This window comes from Ascidiella aspersa, chromosome 1 (genome assembly GCF_963924565.1).
Source record: "Ascidiella aspersa chromosome 1, kaAscAspe10.2, whole genome shotgun sequence".
NCBI lineage: Eukaryota > Metazoa > Chordata > Ascidiacea > Phlebobranchia > Ascidiidae > Ascidiella > Ascidiella aspersa.
The window spans coordinates 24,028,360-24,047,316 of NC_139447.1; the positions used below are offsets into that span (position 1 = coordinate 24,028,360).

The 18,957-nt window shown below is 35.4% G+C and overlaps 2 protein-coding genes across 2 annotated transcripts; one reads left to right on the forward strand and one right to left on the reverse strand.

Moving 5' to 3' along the window:
* The first annotated feature begins 2,302 nt into the window (after window positions 1-2,302).
* On the forward strand, window positions 2,303-7,513 carry LOC146168409 (zinc transporter 6-like). The gene is made up of 9 exons (XM_083388829.1): window positions 2,303-2,497; window positions 2,606-2,649; window positions 2,923-3,094; window positions 3,788-3,998; window positions 4,063-4,184; window positions 5,086-5,254; window positions 5,339-5,502; window positions 6,204-6,412; window positions 6,523-7,513. The coding sequence occupies exons 1-9, from the start codon at window positions 2,362-2,364 to the stop codon at window positions 7,009-7,011; spliced, it is 1,716 nt and encodes a 571-aa protein (XP_083244955.1). The 5' UTR covers window positions 2,303-2,361; the 3' UTR covers window positions 7,012-7,513.
* A 2,531-nt stretch (window positions 7,514-10,044) lies between these two features.
* Window positions 10,045-13,452, reverse strand: LOC146168410 (NACHT, LRR and PYD domains-containing protein 2-like). The gene is made up of 3 exons (XM_083389279.1): window positions 12,673-13,452; window positions 12,362-12,400; window positions 10,045-11,713 (listed from the first exon to the last, which is right to left on the reverse strand). Exons 1-3 carry the CDS (start codon window positions 12,701-12,703, stop codon window positions 10,800-10,802), a joined length of 984 nt encoding a protein of 327 aa, XP_083245405.1. The 5' UTR covers window positions 12,704-13,452; the 3' UTR covers window positions 10,045-10,799.
* Window positions 13,453-18,957: the final 5,505 nt, after the last annotated feature.

Consider the following 18,957-nt stretch of genomic DNA (forward strand, 5'->3'; position numbering starts at 1 on the left):
TCCGGAGCCATCAGACAATTATTAAATTGCTCCGGCTCCAGAGTTGCAAAACTCAATTCTTTGGCTCCGGCTCCAGCCCCGGAGTAGTAAAACTCATATCCTTTGGCTCCGGATCCAGCTCCGGAGCCATCAAACACACACCCAATGACTCCGGCTCCAGCTCCGGTGCCACCAGTCACTTATTCAATGGCAAGTTTTAAAAATTGCTTTTGGCTAACTAACGTTGGAGATGGAACAAAATATAATTTCTTAGCTTTAGCACCACAAATTGAAAAATGGCTCCATCTCCACAAAAATAATAAAAAGGGCTCCGGCCCTGGCTCCAGCTCCACAAAAAGAATAAAAATTGCTCCGGCTCCAGCTCCACAAAAATAAAAACAATGGCTCCGGCTCTGGCTCTGGCTCCAGAGAAAATGCTTAGCTCCGGGCTCCGGGCTCCAGCTCCGGCTCCCCAGCCCTGGTGGAAAGTATGGTAAGTTCACCGCAAGTTTTTGTTTACAGTGCAAAGTGTATGCAATATAAACAGCATCAAAAAATCATAAAGTGCACCCGGAAATTTAATGTTGCACCCGAGCGCCCTTTTTTATCGTTATTGCACGCTGGCACCTGTTTATTTCGTTCACCGCGAGATCTTGTCGAGATCTGCCATACTTTTCAGACTGGCCGTTATCCAAACACTGAGCGACACCCTAACCTAAATAATGTGCAGAGAAAGGTACTTCTTAGTTGCTAAAAAATAATTCAATCGATGTTTGCCTAAGTTTAAATTTTGAACTTTGCGTAGCGGCTCATACTTACAGCCTTATATGGAAAGTGGACTAGATTACATATATGGAAAGTGCACCGGTTACCGTACTTTGAATTTCGGTACGGGTTTCTCATAGCCTCTTACAACTTAAAATAGATGTAACATTAACAGAGTAGCATATCATCCAGTCTGGAAAATCATCTTGTCTGGAAAGTATGGAAGATCTCAACGTGATCTCGCAGAATCTAGGTCATTGGGTGCACTTTATGATTCTCCAACGCACTCTGTATTGCCCAGATTGCATTGTAAAGGTATGCCGCGCAAAAATTTTGCGTATTTGGGGTGCAGTTCAGATTTTTTCAGGCTGTACTTTTGAAAGGTTAAAAAACTCGCAGGTGCACTTGCCATACTTTCCACAGTGGCCTATCATTTTTATGGCAACTTTGTATTTAGCGCAAATTATACTCTCACAGAGGCAGTAAGAGAATTTGCCATAACCCTAAGCTGCACATAATTTAACGACTTATGGAAAAAAAATAGGGTCCTATACCAGTCTTTCAAAGACTTTTCAATAATCAAATCAAGTAAAAGACTTCTGGTACACCGAGAGTTACACTCTTTGGATTTTTTAACTACTAGAGCAATAACATCGCCACATATAACATTGCCGACTTAAACAATCAAACGTTTTCAACCACAAATGTCATACAAAAACATCCCACATTTAGGAAAGCTTTAGAAAGACTTAGGGTAATTCCCTATAATGAAAAAAAAACATAAAAATGTTAAACTACATGGAGACAAGGCTGGCAAATAATTTGGGGCTCAATTTGGTACGTAAAAAAAACAAAAATGTAAAATGATGCTTGGCCCAGTCACCCCCCAAAAGCTAACTCGCAACCTAACCCAAATAATGTGCGTTGGGATAGGATTTTAATGAGCATCATTTGTAGACGGTACCTTTTTATTTTGTTTTTTCGTTACTTTCTACGTACCAAATTGATAGAGCCCCAATAGTTTAGAAAGGCAAATAATTAAAATCTAATTAGGTGGAGCGTAGTGCTTCATACTGTTGCAATGAAATGAATCAAGTTAATAAATGTTTAAGTGTACTCAAGTCACTGTGTTTAAATGACTTGTCTTGAAAAAGTCATTGGGATGTATTCCATGAAACATTTTTTGTAAAATTTGTTAAGTTTCTTACCCCAATTTCGGCTTCAAACAGTTTCCTTGCCATATGTTACATTTGTTGTTCGGAAATTAAAATATCGATCATGATTGGAGAAGTTTCCAAAGTTGATTTGAATAATTAGTTTTATAAAAACTACTTGAACTTCTATGACAATGACTTAAGTAGTTATTTTCGCAAACGACTTCCAATCATTACAAAATTAACTTGTTTACAACATTGGTGCATAGAGCACTTTATTAAAAGTTTTGTCCTGTTTATTGTGCTTTTATGAGTTTACCTCCACAATTTATATTATATTTACAACATATGGGTGACTGTGGAAAAACCTAATTAAGTTTAACCTTTTCTGCAGTTAATTTATAAGTTTTACTTATTCACATTAATAGATAAGTTCATATATTGTCTAAAAAAACAAACTGATATGTCATATTATTTTGATGGTAACCTAAATGATGGACAGACCAATCAATTTTACAATGGAAGAATAATTGACACCCCAAAACCACAACATAATCAAACTAAAGATTATACTTCTGTTCCACTTGATCCAGAATTTGGTAGGTTAATATACTTTTTATGTATTTACATTATTTTACTTCCAAGTAATACTTTTTACTATTAACTGTTAAGAAAACCAAAAATTTCAGTCTTTTTTATTTGTGTAGATTGGGATTTAACCGGCTCTGGTGACAGAAGAGCACCCCTATCGGTAATTAAACTACCATTTGGTTTTGCTAGTTATCAAAACTTGCAGTATGTGAATGCTAATTCAAAACGTTTTTCTTTATAGAAGCTGCCGAACAAACATAAGTAAAATTATTTTGTATCTGATTTAATGACAAAATATTTTCAAATAATTTTTTTTTTTAAGGTATTTTAAATTGAAATTATATTGTCACATGTTTTACATAAAAGAATGTGCAGTGTGTAAAACTTTTCATTTTATTGGGGGTCATAAGTGCTACTAGTATTTTTTCTCCAGAGTACGATACATCCCTTCATAAAGAAAAAGAATAGAGTCTATGGACAGTTCAAATATGCTGTCAAGCCCATGCTTTCAATCAGAAATGCCCGCCGCACATTCCTTCTACTTATCATCAATTTTGTTCTATTATTTTTCATGTTCAGTTGGTGTTCCTCTTCAAGCAGCTTAGGTATGATAACTTTGTAACATAGGTACCAAAGCAAATATCAACTTTCTAAAAATGTTTTTAAATAAATTTTAAGTTATTTGAATGTTATTCACATATTTTCTACTAAAAAGTAATATTTATCATTTGATTACACACAATTAAAACATTAATATACAATTAAAGCCCACAAACTTCCGAGCTAGACAAGTGTCTACCAATGAGCACTCACCCAGACAAATAACACATGCCAAAAATGTTGGCACGCCATCTGTGACTTTTTTTACTCTTTGCAATGCGCTTACATGATTTAGATGGTTGTCTCGATTGTTTTTAGTGGGCCTTAAATGTTTAGAACTTTTTACCATGTTTGACGCAGTAGTTTGATTTTGTTTTTTTAGCAGCGTGTATCATTAGAAACTTAAAAATATTTGGCCCTTATTCGTAGAAACACATAATTTGTCACAGGTCAGCAATTTAAACCACGGTAAAGTCTGATAACAACAACTAATATTCTCAGCAGTTTGAGGGAGTGGGTATTAATCAGAATTTCACCTGCATTGGTGAGCGACCGAGTGCCATTTTAAAACCCTGCATACTATAACAGTAAAACTACTGAAGCATGATGCTTTAAACTTTATAGAATTTAAATATAATTTTATATTTAAAAATGTTTTGTTAACATGTAAATAATTGTATTGATTATTATTATGACAGCATTAAGAGCGTATGCATACCAGAGTGTGTTTGATGTCTTTACGTTGGTCACTTGCCTGATATCTATTTGGATTATCTCAAAGCAACAAAGTCAAATCGATGAAACAACACATTTTTTCAGTTATGTGAGATTGGAACTTTTGTTTGTGTTTTCATCTGCTGTGCTTTCAATACTTGCTTCAATTTTTGTTTTAAAGGAGTGTTTGTCAAGGTAAGAAAAATTTATCAACTGAAGGACAACAGAAACATCTAACATTTTAATGGTATTTATTTAGGTTTGTAGATCAGCCAGATATTGCAATAGGTCGTTTAATTCCAGCTGCATTTTTTGGATTGTTGTTTCATACGGGTAAAATGATGTCAATTCAAAACAAAGCATTCCAGAGTGTGACAGAAGGTAATAGAAGGTTGATACATAATTTTTACATCTACAGTACCACATTTATATAAAAGATTTGTACACATGCATGTATTTTTCTGGGGTCGCGCCAACACTCACCATATTTTGATGTTTTAGTTCAATTTATGTATTTTGTTTTCTTTACAGTGACGTCACACTAATATATGTAACTGAGTACATAGCAAAGATAAGCCTTTGTTTTTTCTACATAAACTAGGTGTTTTTAGCTCTTAGGACCTGCTAGGTTACAAAGATTTCAGCAAATATTGATTTTTGGACATAACTACTCTTTCCGTTTTTAACCACATGGCTTTGTTTAATGAAATTCAGCGCAATGAGCATATTAAAAACGAAACATGATAAATCGCTTGGAAGTAGAGAATGCCATGATGTTATACCTATGCAAAGTGTAGTCGCGTTTTTTAAAAAATTTTTTTTTTATGCAGGCATAACAACAAATACCTAATTATTTTTTGAAATAACTAAAAAACTAAAATGCAACGTTGAGCATGCAGTATTTTTATTATTTTTGAGTTTTGAAGTGTATTTTATGGGCAAATTTTAATTGCCTAATAATAACCAGCTTCTTAAAGTTAGCTTAACAAAGTCTTTTCCAAGTGCTTTGTAGTACATTTATCGCCAAACAATATTTTAATAGTTTGTAAACAACTTTAAATTTATACATGACAAAACTTGATTTTATGTTGGCACATCTCGCTCTTTTGACAGGTTTGGGTTCTTTTAACATATTCGGGTCAGTTATGGCTTAGGAAAAATGGGCACAAGACATGTGTATATAGAATCCCTGACAATAAACGGAAACTCATCATTTTAGAAAAGAGCATAAATAAACTAAAATGCAAATCGCTACTATTTGTAATTGGTATGTTTCTTTTAGCTTCATCGTCATCTGTGATCCAAGAACATGTAGCAGACATGAGTCACGGTTTGTGCAGTGTTGTTCCGGGCCTGGGACGCATACTCTTGCCCAGAGTCGACCCTTTTTTTCTTGCTTCATTTATCGGCGCTGCCTTTTTGTTACTAACAGACCTTTTGATTCAAATAGAGTAAGTATATAATGACTTTTGTTATAAAAACAATTATAAATAGGGTAGTTTGTTAGTTTTACAATCCAATTTATTATTTTTCAGTGCCTATTATTTTGCTGATACAGTCTCTGCATTTTTGATAGCCATCATCACCGTGTGCACAATGTGGCCCATAGTGAATTGTAGTGCCAGGGTTTTGCTTAATACAACTCCACCTTTTGTACTTTCTCAGCTGGATAAGTTACTAAGTGAAGCTCAAACACTAGGTCAGTGATGTACAATGGAATATTTATGTATATATATAACAAGGGTTAATCACTAAAGGTGTTCCTAGCTCTTTTCTGAGAGAGAAAACATCGCTGAATATTGTGCACAAAACTGCAAAGCAACCTTAACTTCCAATAATAATAACAAGATTGTAGGAATATTCTAAAAGGAGACATGGCATAAATATCTGTAAATCAGAAGATTTTTTTTACAAACGGACTTAAAAAAACTATAAATCAGTTTATAAGTGCCCTTGGCTGGCATAATTAAATAGGACTTAGCCAGGTAGTATGTTAGTACCTTAGCTATTCAAGATGCATCATTACTTATGTAGTTGTTCATCCAAAAATGCTGTTAAAATTTTGTTCTTCTCAAAATATTGTGTTGTGCGTACCTGTCTACAGAACATGCAGCAGTAATCTATAGAGAATTGAACATCTAGAGCAGTGCTTCCAGACCTTTCTGTTCTTGCGACCACCATTTATCATACAAAACCTTTTGCAACACCTTAAGTTTAGTATATTACACACAAAGCACATAACCAGAGTTGATAATATTCCCAAAATGAAAAAGTCAACATTTCAACTTTTGTAAAAAACACCAAATTTATTTCAGAAATATGAACAAATTATTAAAGTTGCAGTTAAGGTCTCCATTCTCGTCTTTAATTGTTCTTGTTCACAATCAAAAAAAAATTTAGATGGAGTTTTGGAAATTCGTCAGGAGCGATTTTATACAATGGCATTGTCACCACCAAAGTTACACAATGATCTTCATCAGTGCAATAGCTATGGCTTGATCATGGCTGGATCTGTCCAGGTTCGCGTACGGAGGGATGCCAATGAGCAAATGGTTTTAGCCCATGTCACTAACCGCCTATCACCACTTGTTGCCAATCTTACTGTACAAGTATGTTCATTAAAGGACCATTGACTGTCCTTTCTATTTTTACTTCACATAATTCTTTTCAATGCATGCTACAAAGAGATTTTTCTATAATTGTATTTTGAATGTTTTAGATTGTGAAAGATGATTGGGCTTCAACTGGAACTTTATCAGCGACAGGTATAAGCGGTAAGACACAAATACCAAATTCGTCATCCGTCAGAAGTCAAAAAGCTCAGTCGTCTACAATAATCTATGGTTTCAACAAACCAGCAGCAGCAGTGGTTCCCTACCAACAGACACCCCCAAAACCAGGACCACAAACAACCCCAATTCCTATTGCTACAACAAATGTTGTGTCCCAAACAGTAAAAGTAGATGACTTTAGCTTTCAACCTACGTCATCCAAACCAGCTGTAAAACCGAAGGTTGACTCAACTCCTGGTAGCAACATTGCTCGCATGTATAAAGCTGCAGGCTATACCTCACCGCCTCAAATTGGTGGAACTATACACAACAAAAGTACAAATTTGTCAAGTAAAACTTCATTTGAAAAATTACCAGCAACACTAACAGCACCTAATCGAAGTGGAAAAGGCCACGTCTCATTAATTAAAAAATGAAAATATTAGATTTAATTCATATTCTTCTTGTCATTGCATTTATCTTAGGTAGTTTCTTTTTAAAAGGGCATTCATAAATTCCAGTTATGTGATACAATTTAAAGTTTTACTTTTACTACCTGAGGTAATGTTGACACTAAATCAAGAAATGTACATTGCTCATTTATTGTAAACTGTTTCTACATTTTCTGTTACGTATTGTTTTATTGAAAAAATAAATTGCTCTTTCTTTAACACAGTTCAATGTATGCGGCAGTTGAAAGCAGGGCTGTGGAGTTCGAATCGGACTTTGGACTCGACGGGGTTTTGCTGGAGTCGTAGTCGGGACTCTAGTAAGACCACGTAAAACTACCGGAGTCCGACGTTCTCATGCGCGGTAGCAAATTTTAAAACGAAAATTGCCGCCAACTTTTAAGGCATAAAGGGATATTTTGTCGTATTCAGTAACATAAAGTGGATATTTTCCCGATTTTAGTTACGTAAATTATTTTTAGTTAGGTAAATGGGCGAAAAACAGGCTGTAGAGTGGTAACCGGGCTCGGGACTCGCGAAATCGCACATTTGGCCGGATCGGGAATTGGACTCTGGTTGTTTTTAACCGACTCCGCAGCCGTGCTTGAAAGTCATGTCAACTGATAAGGCAATGAGACTTGTTAAGCATATTAATTGATCATATAAACTCAAACTCTACAGCCTGTTTTCCGCCAATACGAAACCAAATACGGTGCATACTTAAAAATCCACTTATAGGGGTGTCCGTGTCATATAATTCATTCACAACACTTTTCAAAATTTGGAATTACACATGCGCTCGTCGGACACTTCTCAAAATTTGGTTCTACCACGCATGCGCTCGTCGGACTCTGGTATAGTTTAACGTGGTCTTACGAGTCCGACTCCAGCAAAACAAATCGACTTCGTCGAGTCTCGAGTCGGCTCGCAGCCCTGGTTTATAATATCCAGAGCATGTTCACTTGCAGCCACAACTAAAAAAAATCGCGTTATTAAGGAAAATGACAAGGTTTGACTTTCTTCTCTGTTTCTTTCAATTGTAACATAACAGTTAACTGACGCAATGATTTAAAGTGGTGTGGTGTGGTTATTTTTTAGGTGAAAAATTAAACTTCAATCACCATAACTGGTTTCCCGAGAAAAGCTAATCCGCGAATGTTTGTGGCACATCAGAAGTAACGATATCTGTAAGTAGTTTAGAATTTAGATAAAATCTGTCCGTTTCTTGATTTTGAAATTGGATATTACAAGAAGTATTTAACCTCTATCGTAATATTTACCTCAAAAACTTTACCAAGCAGGGCCATACTTTTGCAACAGTAATTAATACGGAAATGCGGAACCAATTATACCTTTTTTAACTGAATTACGACTGATTAAATATCATTTCAATAAGCACCAATGTTGACAAGCTTGATAACAAACGTTAACGAATCGTAAAAGATCGGCGTAGCTCAAGGGTGGGCAATTATTTATTTTTTGGGGGGCCGCATGAGAAACATAAAATGTTGTGGCGGGCCGGATCGAAATAAGATCTCATACACACACAATATTACATCATACTGTGACGCTATAAGAAAAGTAAGCAAAAGAACGACTTTATGACAAGTTGTGCGAAAATGTGCAACACAAATCGAATGTTGCGCGAAAAAAAGCGGCTATTTGTATAAATAGTAAACTTTACTTTAGATTTAGTGGGGGGTGTAACGAATGCCATAGAGCAGTGCTTCTCAACCTATGGGTCGCGACCCAAAATTGGGTCGCTGACTGCAGTAATTCACATGTTTATACTAATCGAGATTGTTTCTGAGCAAGAAAACAACTGCCATAGAGCATAGACAAACTATGTGTACATTGTTGGAAATATTGTGATTTGACAAATTCTGGTAGCATCGACCCAAAACCTCAAGGTTAAAATAAGTAAAAATCGTATTAAAAACTTACAATGTTGTTTTGCTTAGTAAGGCTTAAAGTTGCCGATGTGTTATGTGTTACTTGCGGTATACGGTAATGGCCATTAGCCATATTGCAAAGACGGTAGGCCTATAAATCGGTAAGAACACAAAGCATGACATTTACTGAATTGGGTAGAAAAAATGTGAATCGAATTTTTTAGCCCTTGAAAAACGGCTGGTAGACTAATGTTCGTTAATATTTTGAAGACTTTATATACATTCGACCGAAGTCGGTAGGCCTAAATGCCTAAAATACGTGGAATATACGACAAAGAAAAAAAATGAATCGCGCGAAGCTTTAGTCTTCAAAACACGCTTAAATTATATTTTGGTTAGGTCATTACTAGATCAGTCCCTGGAAAGAGTGTGTTCCAGTGGTTATTAACCTATTTTTCTAGCGCGCCCCCTTTATAATTACTTTGTGGCTTGCAACCTAACAATAATTATATATATTAGCAAGAAATATCATAAGCAAATAAAGCTAAATACGCAGTAATATCCAGGACAGTAAAGCCTAAAACTACAGGTAGGCCATCAGTCTGGCAACGGCCATTTTGGCGTTGACGTTTGTGTGCCCTAGTTAAATGGCGCCTCTATTTGCAAAAGTATTGTTTTATCTGTTTGGGTTTAGCAATTGGTTAAGTGGAGTTGTGATGAAGTTTGGCGGGAGGTAAAAGTTTGCAAATGACTTATTCCGACAAGTTTAAGACTTTTTTCGATTTTCACGTGATAACGACAATTGGGTATCGGCCCAATTTTGGTCATATTACCATTCGTGTTTGATTCCTAAGTTGATCGTGTTTTTACTTCGATATTATGGCCGGAGTACGCCACGGCATTTCAAAGTGCATAATGCCAGACATTAAGAGATTTATTTTACATTAGAAAATCAACATAAGTAAGTAAAGTAACTAGTTGAGATCCCCTATGGATCGCTCAGCTCCTGTTGAAATGCCTTTTAACTAACTGTGTTTAATGTATCTCATCGTGCACAGTTTAACGAAAGCTTAGGAAATCAAATCTCTTGCAAAGATAAACCTATTCAGTACAACAACATATACAGGCTACAAAATAATAATTCATTTTTTCAATACCTTATTATTGAAGAAATAGGATGCTACAATTTCAATTAAACATATTGGATAATCCAAGAGTTGCATATTGATTAAAAAAACATTTACAATGTGCAAATTACCGATAGTTGAAAATTAAAAATGTAAAAATAATAATATCCCTAAATCTAGAACCATTCAAAAAAAAATATAGCCAAATTTAGGTTGTTATTAGCATATTCAGAGACACAAATTGCCCAGAAATGAGAAACTGTTAAAATTGTTTGCCACTCCTTAAAAATATTTTGTTGGCCAGTGATGTTTGGATGTTTGGAATACATTTCATTTAATCAAAACAAAGAAACATTGATGGGGTGAAAATATTGGAGTAATGCATTTAATATAATCAGTACAATATTTATAAAACTGTGATTTGAAAATAAAACAGTTACTCGTATACATGTAAAATTATTATGTTTCATGGCATTGCTTGCCATATAATGCCTGATGCTAATACGAGTGAATGATTTTTTGCACTGATTTTTGCACTATTGTGTTTATACCAATCTGACAAACACCATAGCAGTATGGATCCTGCAACATTCAGGTCACTGTACCGGAATATAAAACCGTTTTTTTTTCCTTTGTGAGTTTTTCACACCGTCCATTTTAAGAACCCTTAACTTGAAATTACATAGAATTAATCAGGGTAACCATGATTTTCAATTTTCTGTTAGAAAAATATATTTTATTGGCAATAGAAGCCATTTCAATGGTCTTCATCCCCAGAAGTAACATAAAGCCTTGGCTGCACCGGTGCTTGCGGAAACAATGGTGCTAACTTTACTTTGCCAAGCAAATTTAAATCTACCTTGCGATTAACCACACATCCTTGAATGGTTTGAACTATAAGTTGACAGAGCATTGGCAGCACGCAAAACTTTTGAATATGGGGGTTGGTTTCTAAAAAATCCCAGATGACATCCTCCAAACCGGAATCTCCACACACATGCTTACAAACACCAATTTGGGACTCCTTGGTTAATCCAGTTACATAGACAACATATGAAGGCCTATACTCCTCAGCCATTTCATAAAATTCTCTATGCCTGCAAGTGATCGCTTTTCTAGCTTTGGGCCAAACATTGCCAAGCATTAAGTTCTTAATGTGAACATCAGGAAATTGCCGACCAACTGATTGTGGGACTGGGCCCGGCTTTGAGAAAGCATCGGTATTACATTCATCCAAACCATCGAGGATGATCAATAGTTCTTTTCCTTCACCAAAATTTTCAAGGACATCACTTGTCCAAGAAGTGTCTTGTTCCCAATTTCCAGTCATTCCAATGGTGATAAAGTTAATTAAGGTAACAGGTTTGGTAAAATCTATATCAGCCACACAAATATGGAAGATAAACCTCTTGTCATTCATCACTCCGTTTGAGCGGATTTCAGTTAGTAGCATTTGAGTAAGTGCAGATTTGCCAATGCCAGCTTCTCCAATGATTACCACATTAAATGCAAGTTTATCAAGTAAACGCTCCACTTTTTTGTCAGATTCAGTATTTTCTGTCCCTTTCATCATCTTATACATATTTCTTGCCATTTCAATGTCATGGCGCCTTGGAGCAAACATAGATTCAAAACTCTGATCGGCTGCATCAGCAGTTACATGACGCATTCCTAATAAACAAATTATAAACAAAAGAGTTAATAGATTGTATAGCAATTTAAAACAAAGTCTATAAAATATATTTTTTATGTAGATTTGTCTGTCCGTCCGTCGCTTTGTTTATTGCAAGATAAAACTGGAGTGGAGTAAGTGAGACCGAGCAGCAAAAGCCAGATTTAAGATAATACATTTTAGCCAGACGATTAGAAATTTAGTTACACTTACTAGCATGTGGTATAATAACATATATTTACTGACAGCTATCAAAAAATAAATTTGGCCAAAACAATTCTGGTTTTACTGTTATTGTGTGAAAATTTTGCGTCAATACATGACACTATCAGTGCCATTTTTGGCACTTAGCGGACATGATCAGTGCTTAACAGTAAATAGACAATAAGCTTTGCTGTTTTACAATTGCTAGCCTCACTACATAAATGCAAATAATTAAATATCATATGATATAAAACTTAAATTTAACAGTCCTAGTTTATTGTAACAATAATAACTTTACACCGCAGGTAAAACACCAGTAGACAATTTTTTTTTTTTATCATGTTGAGTTTAAAGCGACATAAAAATTATAAATAGCCTATTTATCCTAGGCAACATCAAGTATTTTATAGAATAACTATATATTAACAAGAGTTGTCACTTACTTTCAATCATGTCAAACAGTTGAACTAAAACTTTTTCATCTAAAACAAAACATACAAACATAAGTACTTTATAACATTAAGCCATCCATGTTAATAGCAGCTATCCAATACCAGTATTTCACACACCTTTTTGGTACATATTTACTGGTTATATTTTTGAAAATTATTTACTTATTTGTCCAAGACTAATTCAGATCTATGTGTTCTAATTTTTTCGAGATTGCTCTGAAATAAAACTCACTGTATATTCCAAACGAATAAAGTAATTGAAATTAAAAAAAGTTTAACATAACAGTTTATAACATATTTACCTTTTTTCATTGCTGGTTGCTTTTTCGGCATGATTGACTGTAGTAAAGTCTCTTGCAGGTCTCTTGTTTGTTTCTAGAGGCTAATGCTAAGTTTACGCTAAGATTGAATCCGTTTGATGGGTAGCGTGTTCCAACAGCTTACCCACATCAATGTATTAAACGAATCTGTGTTTATTCAATAACAACAGAAAGCAATCAACTTACAGAAATAGCGTAAGGTACAGGATCCACACTCCAGTACTAACGGTCACATCACTACAGGGGGTCGAGTGACTTTATTATGACTAGGGCACGCAAAAGTCAATAAAGTTAAAATTTTTTAAGGGGCTCGTCTGTCCACGAATCAAAGAATAAAGTTGTTTTCAGCACCTAGGGGACTGTTTATAAGAAGTTTATAGGTTAAAATTTACAATAAAGTCAAAATTTTGTAATGAAGTCAAAATTCGTCAAATTATGGCTTTTGACAACGTTTTTGTGTTTCTTGAGAGTATTTTTTGTAAAAATCGTCGTGGAAGCATTGTAAATTAGGAACTGCGACACAATTAAACCACATTAACCCATAAAAGCAGGAAAATGTCACAATGTCCACTTGGATCAGAGGTAACTTTTATCGCAAATTGTCCATTTTTTGTTTATTGTTGCGTATTTAAATAATTCTTATAAAACACTTCATCTTCATTAACGTGGTCTTTTCGAAGATCAACAGTTTACATTTTAGAAATAGCCTACTGACATTCTGTAATACAAAAATGCCTAAGCAAGTTATATTTATCGCCAAAAAACCAACGCACTTTTTATAATCCATAAAACACCTTGATTTTCGAAAAAAATATTACGTTTGAGTCTGAATTAGACAAAATATGATGTTTGGGTAACTGGCATCAATTCAAGGAAGAACTGTAGCCTCTACAAATAAGCAATTTTGTTAGGTTAAAATAAAGTTAAAATTTGTTTTTTTAGGTTAAAATAAAAATGGCCCTAATTATGACTGACTGCCAGTGTCACCAAATTGCTGACACCTGTCACCGATTCCGTGACACCCTGCCATTGACAACATTTGGTGACACTGACAGGGTGTCAATAAAAAGTCACGACCCCCTGTTGTGACCGTTATACCTTGCGGCAAAGGTGGAACCTAAGAAACCTTGTTGTTTGTTTTCACCATAAATTAACCATTCCAATTTTATTTTTTGAATTCTTTATAAATATTGTATTGGCCTACATTACATTTGTTAACCTTGTTAAGTTTAAATAAATGAAATAGCGATTAAACACATATGAAGCATGCGTGTTTAATTACAAGTCTCATTAAACTAATTTTCCTCAATCAATCAACCTCGCTATTTCTTCAATAAGTATTGTTGTAGTCTGATTACAAATCCACACAGTTTGTGTTGGCTATTATGGGCAAACCGGCAAATGCCGGCAAGCACAACCACTCACTGTATTGTCTAGACAAGACTGGATATATATTGATATAAGTTTCGCATATACAAGTTGAAAGTTTACATGAAAGAAAGAAGGCGACACGAGAAAGCGGAAATGATTTATAACAAGCCTTTTTGGCAGCCGGGAACTGCAACAATAACGCGTTCACACAGGTGAAATACTTTTATCTATAACGGAAATATGTGTCACGATATAACATTCTTCATGTGTGAAACAGCCGAATGCTTTGTTCTCAGAATGACAGCGAGTGTTTGGTAAAGGGCTTGAAAAAGTGACAAATCATAAATCGTAACACATTTGATAAATACACAATACAATACATTCCAAATTATCCACTAATTATTACTTATGACGCTACACATATAGTCAGGAAGTAAAAGTTTTAGGCGGGCCTGTAGTGACTCTTCCTGATCGCCTTAGTTGTCTTTTCAGTTACCGTATACGCAAATATTTGATACAGATGCTCCACCGCATGACCACGCGAAATTCAGTTTAACCACGCGAAATTCAGATTCATTTCGCAAATTGTCGTCCTTATTGCAGTTGTAATTAATTTACATAATTAAACGAGCAAATACTCTATCTAACCTGGGCAACGCCGAGTATTTTATCAAGTGATTCAAAAGGCAGGAAGCCAGACTTTTGCATCTGATGGGTTTTAATTCGCGATGAAGCAGAAAAACGTTTAGGCCCACACGTAAACACAACACAGGTTGCTTTATAGGGGCTTTGAACAACGCAATTACCCAAGAGCTATTATGTGTTTACAGTAACTTTTATGATGTAGTTCATTATGTCAGAGATAATGGTCTATGCGAAGCAACGCTGCTCGCACCAAAGTGTTAAATGCTAAATGGCCTGTTTCTGCAGTCAGCAGTTGGATTGTCTGTTGCTATTTAAGACCGCCGCTATCCGTTTGTAAACTAACTTCTTCTTTGTTCACTTGCGGTCATGTTTGGGACCTGCAAGGAGCTAGCTGTTGGAGGAATTCTCGTCGAAAGATACGTCACAAGACGCTCCATGGCATCATCAAAGCTTAAAATACGGAACGCCATTGATGTTTTTGCTTAAAAATACGGAACGCCATTGATGAAGTACGGTACAAGCTAAAAAAGCGCCGCCGATGGAGGAAAAATCACCACGCGGAATTATGGAAAACGCAATTTGCCGTTGAACATGGTTTTCACAAAAACTGATTCTGGCTTGTTTACCAGGTGAAAATACTTTTAAAAATATTAAAAAAATATTTAAGTTAAAATGCCGACCGGAAAGTCTGTAAATTGTTTTTGTGAACGAATTTAAGTTGAAACGCCGATCGATAGATCTGTTGATAAATTTTAAAAGAGCTTACTTTTTTGTGCTTGGAGCTCATTAGTTTGAAATCAACGCGTGAAACTTGTGAATCACATTTAATATTGTTGTGCACGAATAATTTTGTGTGAAAATTCCAATTCTTTCAAACATTTGGTACGTTTTGGGGTTTCAGTTAGGGAAGTCTGAATCAAAGAACGCACAAAGCGTCTATAGTTAGGTAGAAAAAAACACGAGACGAAAAAATTCCTCTTTAAAAGCATAATGTTTCAACCACGCGCGACACACGTGCTTCATTCGTGCAAGTCAAAACACGAATTTTGGGATAAGCCCATTACCTGCCTTTGTCAAAAGCAATAGAGAATAAGCAGCAATTCAAAAACGGATTTTTTGTAGCATAATGGTTGGAGGTTGTAGTAAGACGTAATAAGAATATCAAAGCCCATACAGAAGTAGGTATCATTTTGAACGTTTCGAATAACTCTTTATTCATTTTCAACATCAAAAAATGATACCTACTTCTGTATGGGCTTGGATTTTCTTGTGATGCGTCGTTTGTTCAAAATACTTACATTGAACGAATTGTGCAAACTAAAAAAAAGCAAAATTATAAAGGTGATGTTGCTCAATGTAAAACACTAATAAAATGAATTCCCGAACAATTAACGGCCCCTTTCTCTCTTTTATGTTTTCACAGATTCACGATTTTCACCATGTATGACGGAAGGACTTGAACGAGACAAATAGACAACAACAAAACACCTGTCGTTCGTCAGCTTATCGACAGAAGAATAACATCTTGTTATTGAACGTATTATTGCTAAAAGCTACAACTCGTGTGACTCATTGCCTTGTTCATGTTCATTTCGCTCTAATCGTCCTAAACACAAATCTCAATTGGTTGGATAGATATATGTAGATTGCATGAATTTATCGACTGAGATAGGCCTACCATATGTCTTCTTTTAGGAGGATTTGTCCTCTTTTCTCAATAAAACTAAATGATCCTCCGAGGACGCACAAAAATGTCCAAATGTCCTCTTTTTTCGCATTTCGAGTTAGTTGCTCATACTTTTTTTTACGCTAGTTTTAAGTTAATATTTAATTTTTTCAATGATTCCAATGGTTTCGCTGTGTTGCATACCACTCCTACAGCGCTGTACAAATTCTGTTTTTGCCAACTTTAACATTAAAACGACAAAAGATTTTCGCGCTCCGCGCGAATCTTTTCTACTTGTATGTTAACTTTTTTTAGCACAAAGTCTCTTTGAGTGCAGTTGTATGTTTTCATATCATTGAAGGTATAACCGCCCTATTTAAAATTTGCTAACTTATAGATAAACGATAAAATTCATTCACCGCTCGAACTATTTTTTATTCATGTTTTATTTAATTGGATAACAGGCTCAACAGGGGACTCAAACTTTTTCGCGCGAATCAATGCTTTTGCAATACTGCTGTGCTGCTGTTGTTGTGTGTTACCACATCTTTTGAAACACGATAACGCAAAGTTAAATTTTTGCGCTTACATTTTTATTTACGACTCTGGAGTGAATGCCCTCACGACACGTTGCCAAAACCATCTCGTGCACGAGCAATTTATTGTGTGTCCAATGCTAAAATCCTTCTGAATTTACAGTGTAGCGCCAATTAAACCCAATTTTTTTCGCGTTTTTGCGACCGACGACAAACGTCACTATTTTCAAGTTGTCTCAGTGATATTTAATTAAAAATGCCGAAGTGCTTTTTGTAGAGAGTGGGGGCGCAAGGCATGGGAAAATTACGAAAGGGGACACGGCTAAAAAAGATTAGGAACCACTTGTCTATGGCATCAGGTGGTTCTCAGCAGACACTTTCTTAATGCAATACTTAGATATGGCACGTTTTTCTCAAACGTAACAATTCCACTTTCGTTTTACTTGCAGGCAAGAAAATGTCCTCTTTTAAGGTGCCGAAATTATGGTAGCCCTAGACTAAGAGCTATTATGTGTTTACAGTAACTTTTATGATGTATTTCATTATGTCAGAGATAATGGTCTATGCGAAGCAACGCTGCTCGCACCAAAGTGTTAAATGCTAAATGGCATGTTTCTGCAGTCAGCAGTTGGATTGTCTGTTGCTATTTAAGACCGCCGCTATCCGTTTGTAAACTAACTTCTTCTTTGTTCACGACTTGCTTTTCGCAACTTTGATATTTGCAAGTAGCATCTCCTATATGCTAACTTGTCCGCCTACTATAGTTTCAACTGGGTGTTCGCTTATCAGATAATACAATTATTAATCACTAGAAGCATTGTGGTTGGCTATAACGAGTTATACGCACGCAACCTTCAAGTCAACTTCAAATTGAGTCAGGAGTTCAACTTTAAACTCGTGCCCCACAGTTTCGCACTGAATTAGCTTTTCTGAGAACTTCGAAATTTGCTGTTTAAATATGAAATGTATAGTGTAAATAGAGCGTTTGAAAAATGTTTTGTGAAGTTCTATATAAAGCGTAAAAGCGAGTTTTTTGGGAATTAGCTATTTATCATGCTGACCGCATACCAGAAAATAAAGAATAGGAAAATTATTTTTTAACACGGACTACCTTCATAAGGCATTTTGCTTCAAATACAATATAAGCATATACACAGCCGATCATGGACTGCCCCAGGCGTTACGAAGGTGTGATGAAAACCGAATAATTTTTATCGGGACAATAAAAAATATTCAAATGTTGCGTCAACACCGGGCGTGGCTTAAAAAAGCCGAGTTTAACCTTCGATGTCGAGCATAAATACGCAAATCTTAGTTCTAAGACATTAAGGCTATAAGTATTAGATATCGATTGATATCATTTTTTGGGCCGATACCGATGCCCGATTTTTTGTAATTTTGTCGACCGATACCCGATACCAGACCGACCGCTTAAACCCAAATGTTTTTGATCAAAAAATGGGAAGTTGTTTGTTGTACAGGAAAAATCATATCATATTTTTATACTGAAATATCGGCCAAAGTATCAGCCTACATTTACCGATACCGATATATCGGTAGAAGCCAAATAGGCCTATCGGTAAACCGATATATATATGATAATATATCGGTCTGCCACCAGTTTGCCTCGAGAGATTTTCGTGTATCACTTTTTTGTATTTTTTAATTAAACATATCGACTGGATAACTTAACATATTATGGCATATTGGTCGAAAGAACAAAAATTATAGTTTGATTAAACAGAAACAGCACAGACAAAAAAACTAATAAAAAACGAAAATTAATTATAGTAGTAGTTGGCAAAACATATAGCTTAAGAAACTTGGCCTGTTGACCCACTCCCTGAGTGACACCTTCACAATCCAACAGTTTAACATGGGCCAAAGAAATAATGTCGTCATAGAGCATAACCCTGTCAAATTCACCGAGACTTATATAGGACACTTAATTAACACCTGCTCCGCAATTATATTTTTGTGCCTCCGCAAGGTATAAATATAGCCATAGAAATGAAATTTCTCTCGGACCCCAGTTTGACAACAAAATTT

Bases quoted from the DNA above. Each gene is read 5' to 3' on its own strand.
- LOC146168409 (XM_083388829.1), top strand. From the start codon at position 2,362: ATGTCATATTATTTTGATGGTAACCTAAATGATGGACAGACCAATCAA. The intron at 2,498-2,605 runs GTAGGTTAATAT...TTATTTGTGTAG, and splicing joins TCCACTTGATCCAGAATTTG to ATTGGGATTTAACCGGCTCT. The intron at 4,185-5,085 runs GTAATAGAAGGT...TGTTTCTTTTAG, and splicing joins ATTCCAGAGTGTGACAGAAG to CTTCATCGTCATCTGTGATC.
- LOC146168410 (XM_083389279.1), bottom strand. From the start codon at position 12,703: ATGCCGAAAAAGCAACCAGCAATGAAAAAAG. The intron at 12,401-12,672 runs GTAAATATGTTA...GTTTTGTTTTAG, and splicing joins GCAACCAGCAATGAAAAAAG to ATGAAAAAGTTTTAGTTCAA. The intron at 11,714-12,361 runs GTAAGTGACAAC...TTTGTTTATTAG, and splicing joins ACTGTTTGACATGATTGAAA to GAATGCGTCATGTAACTGCT.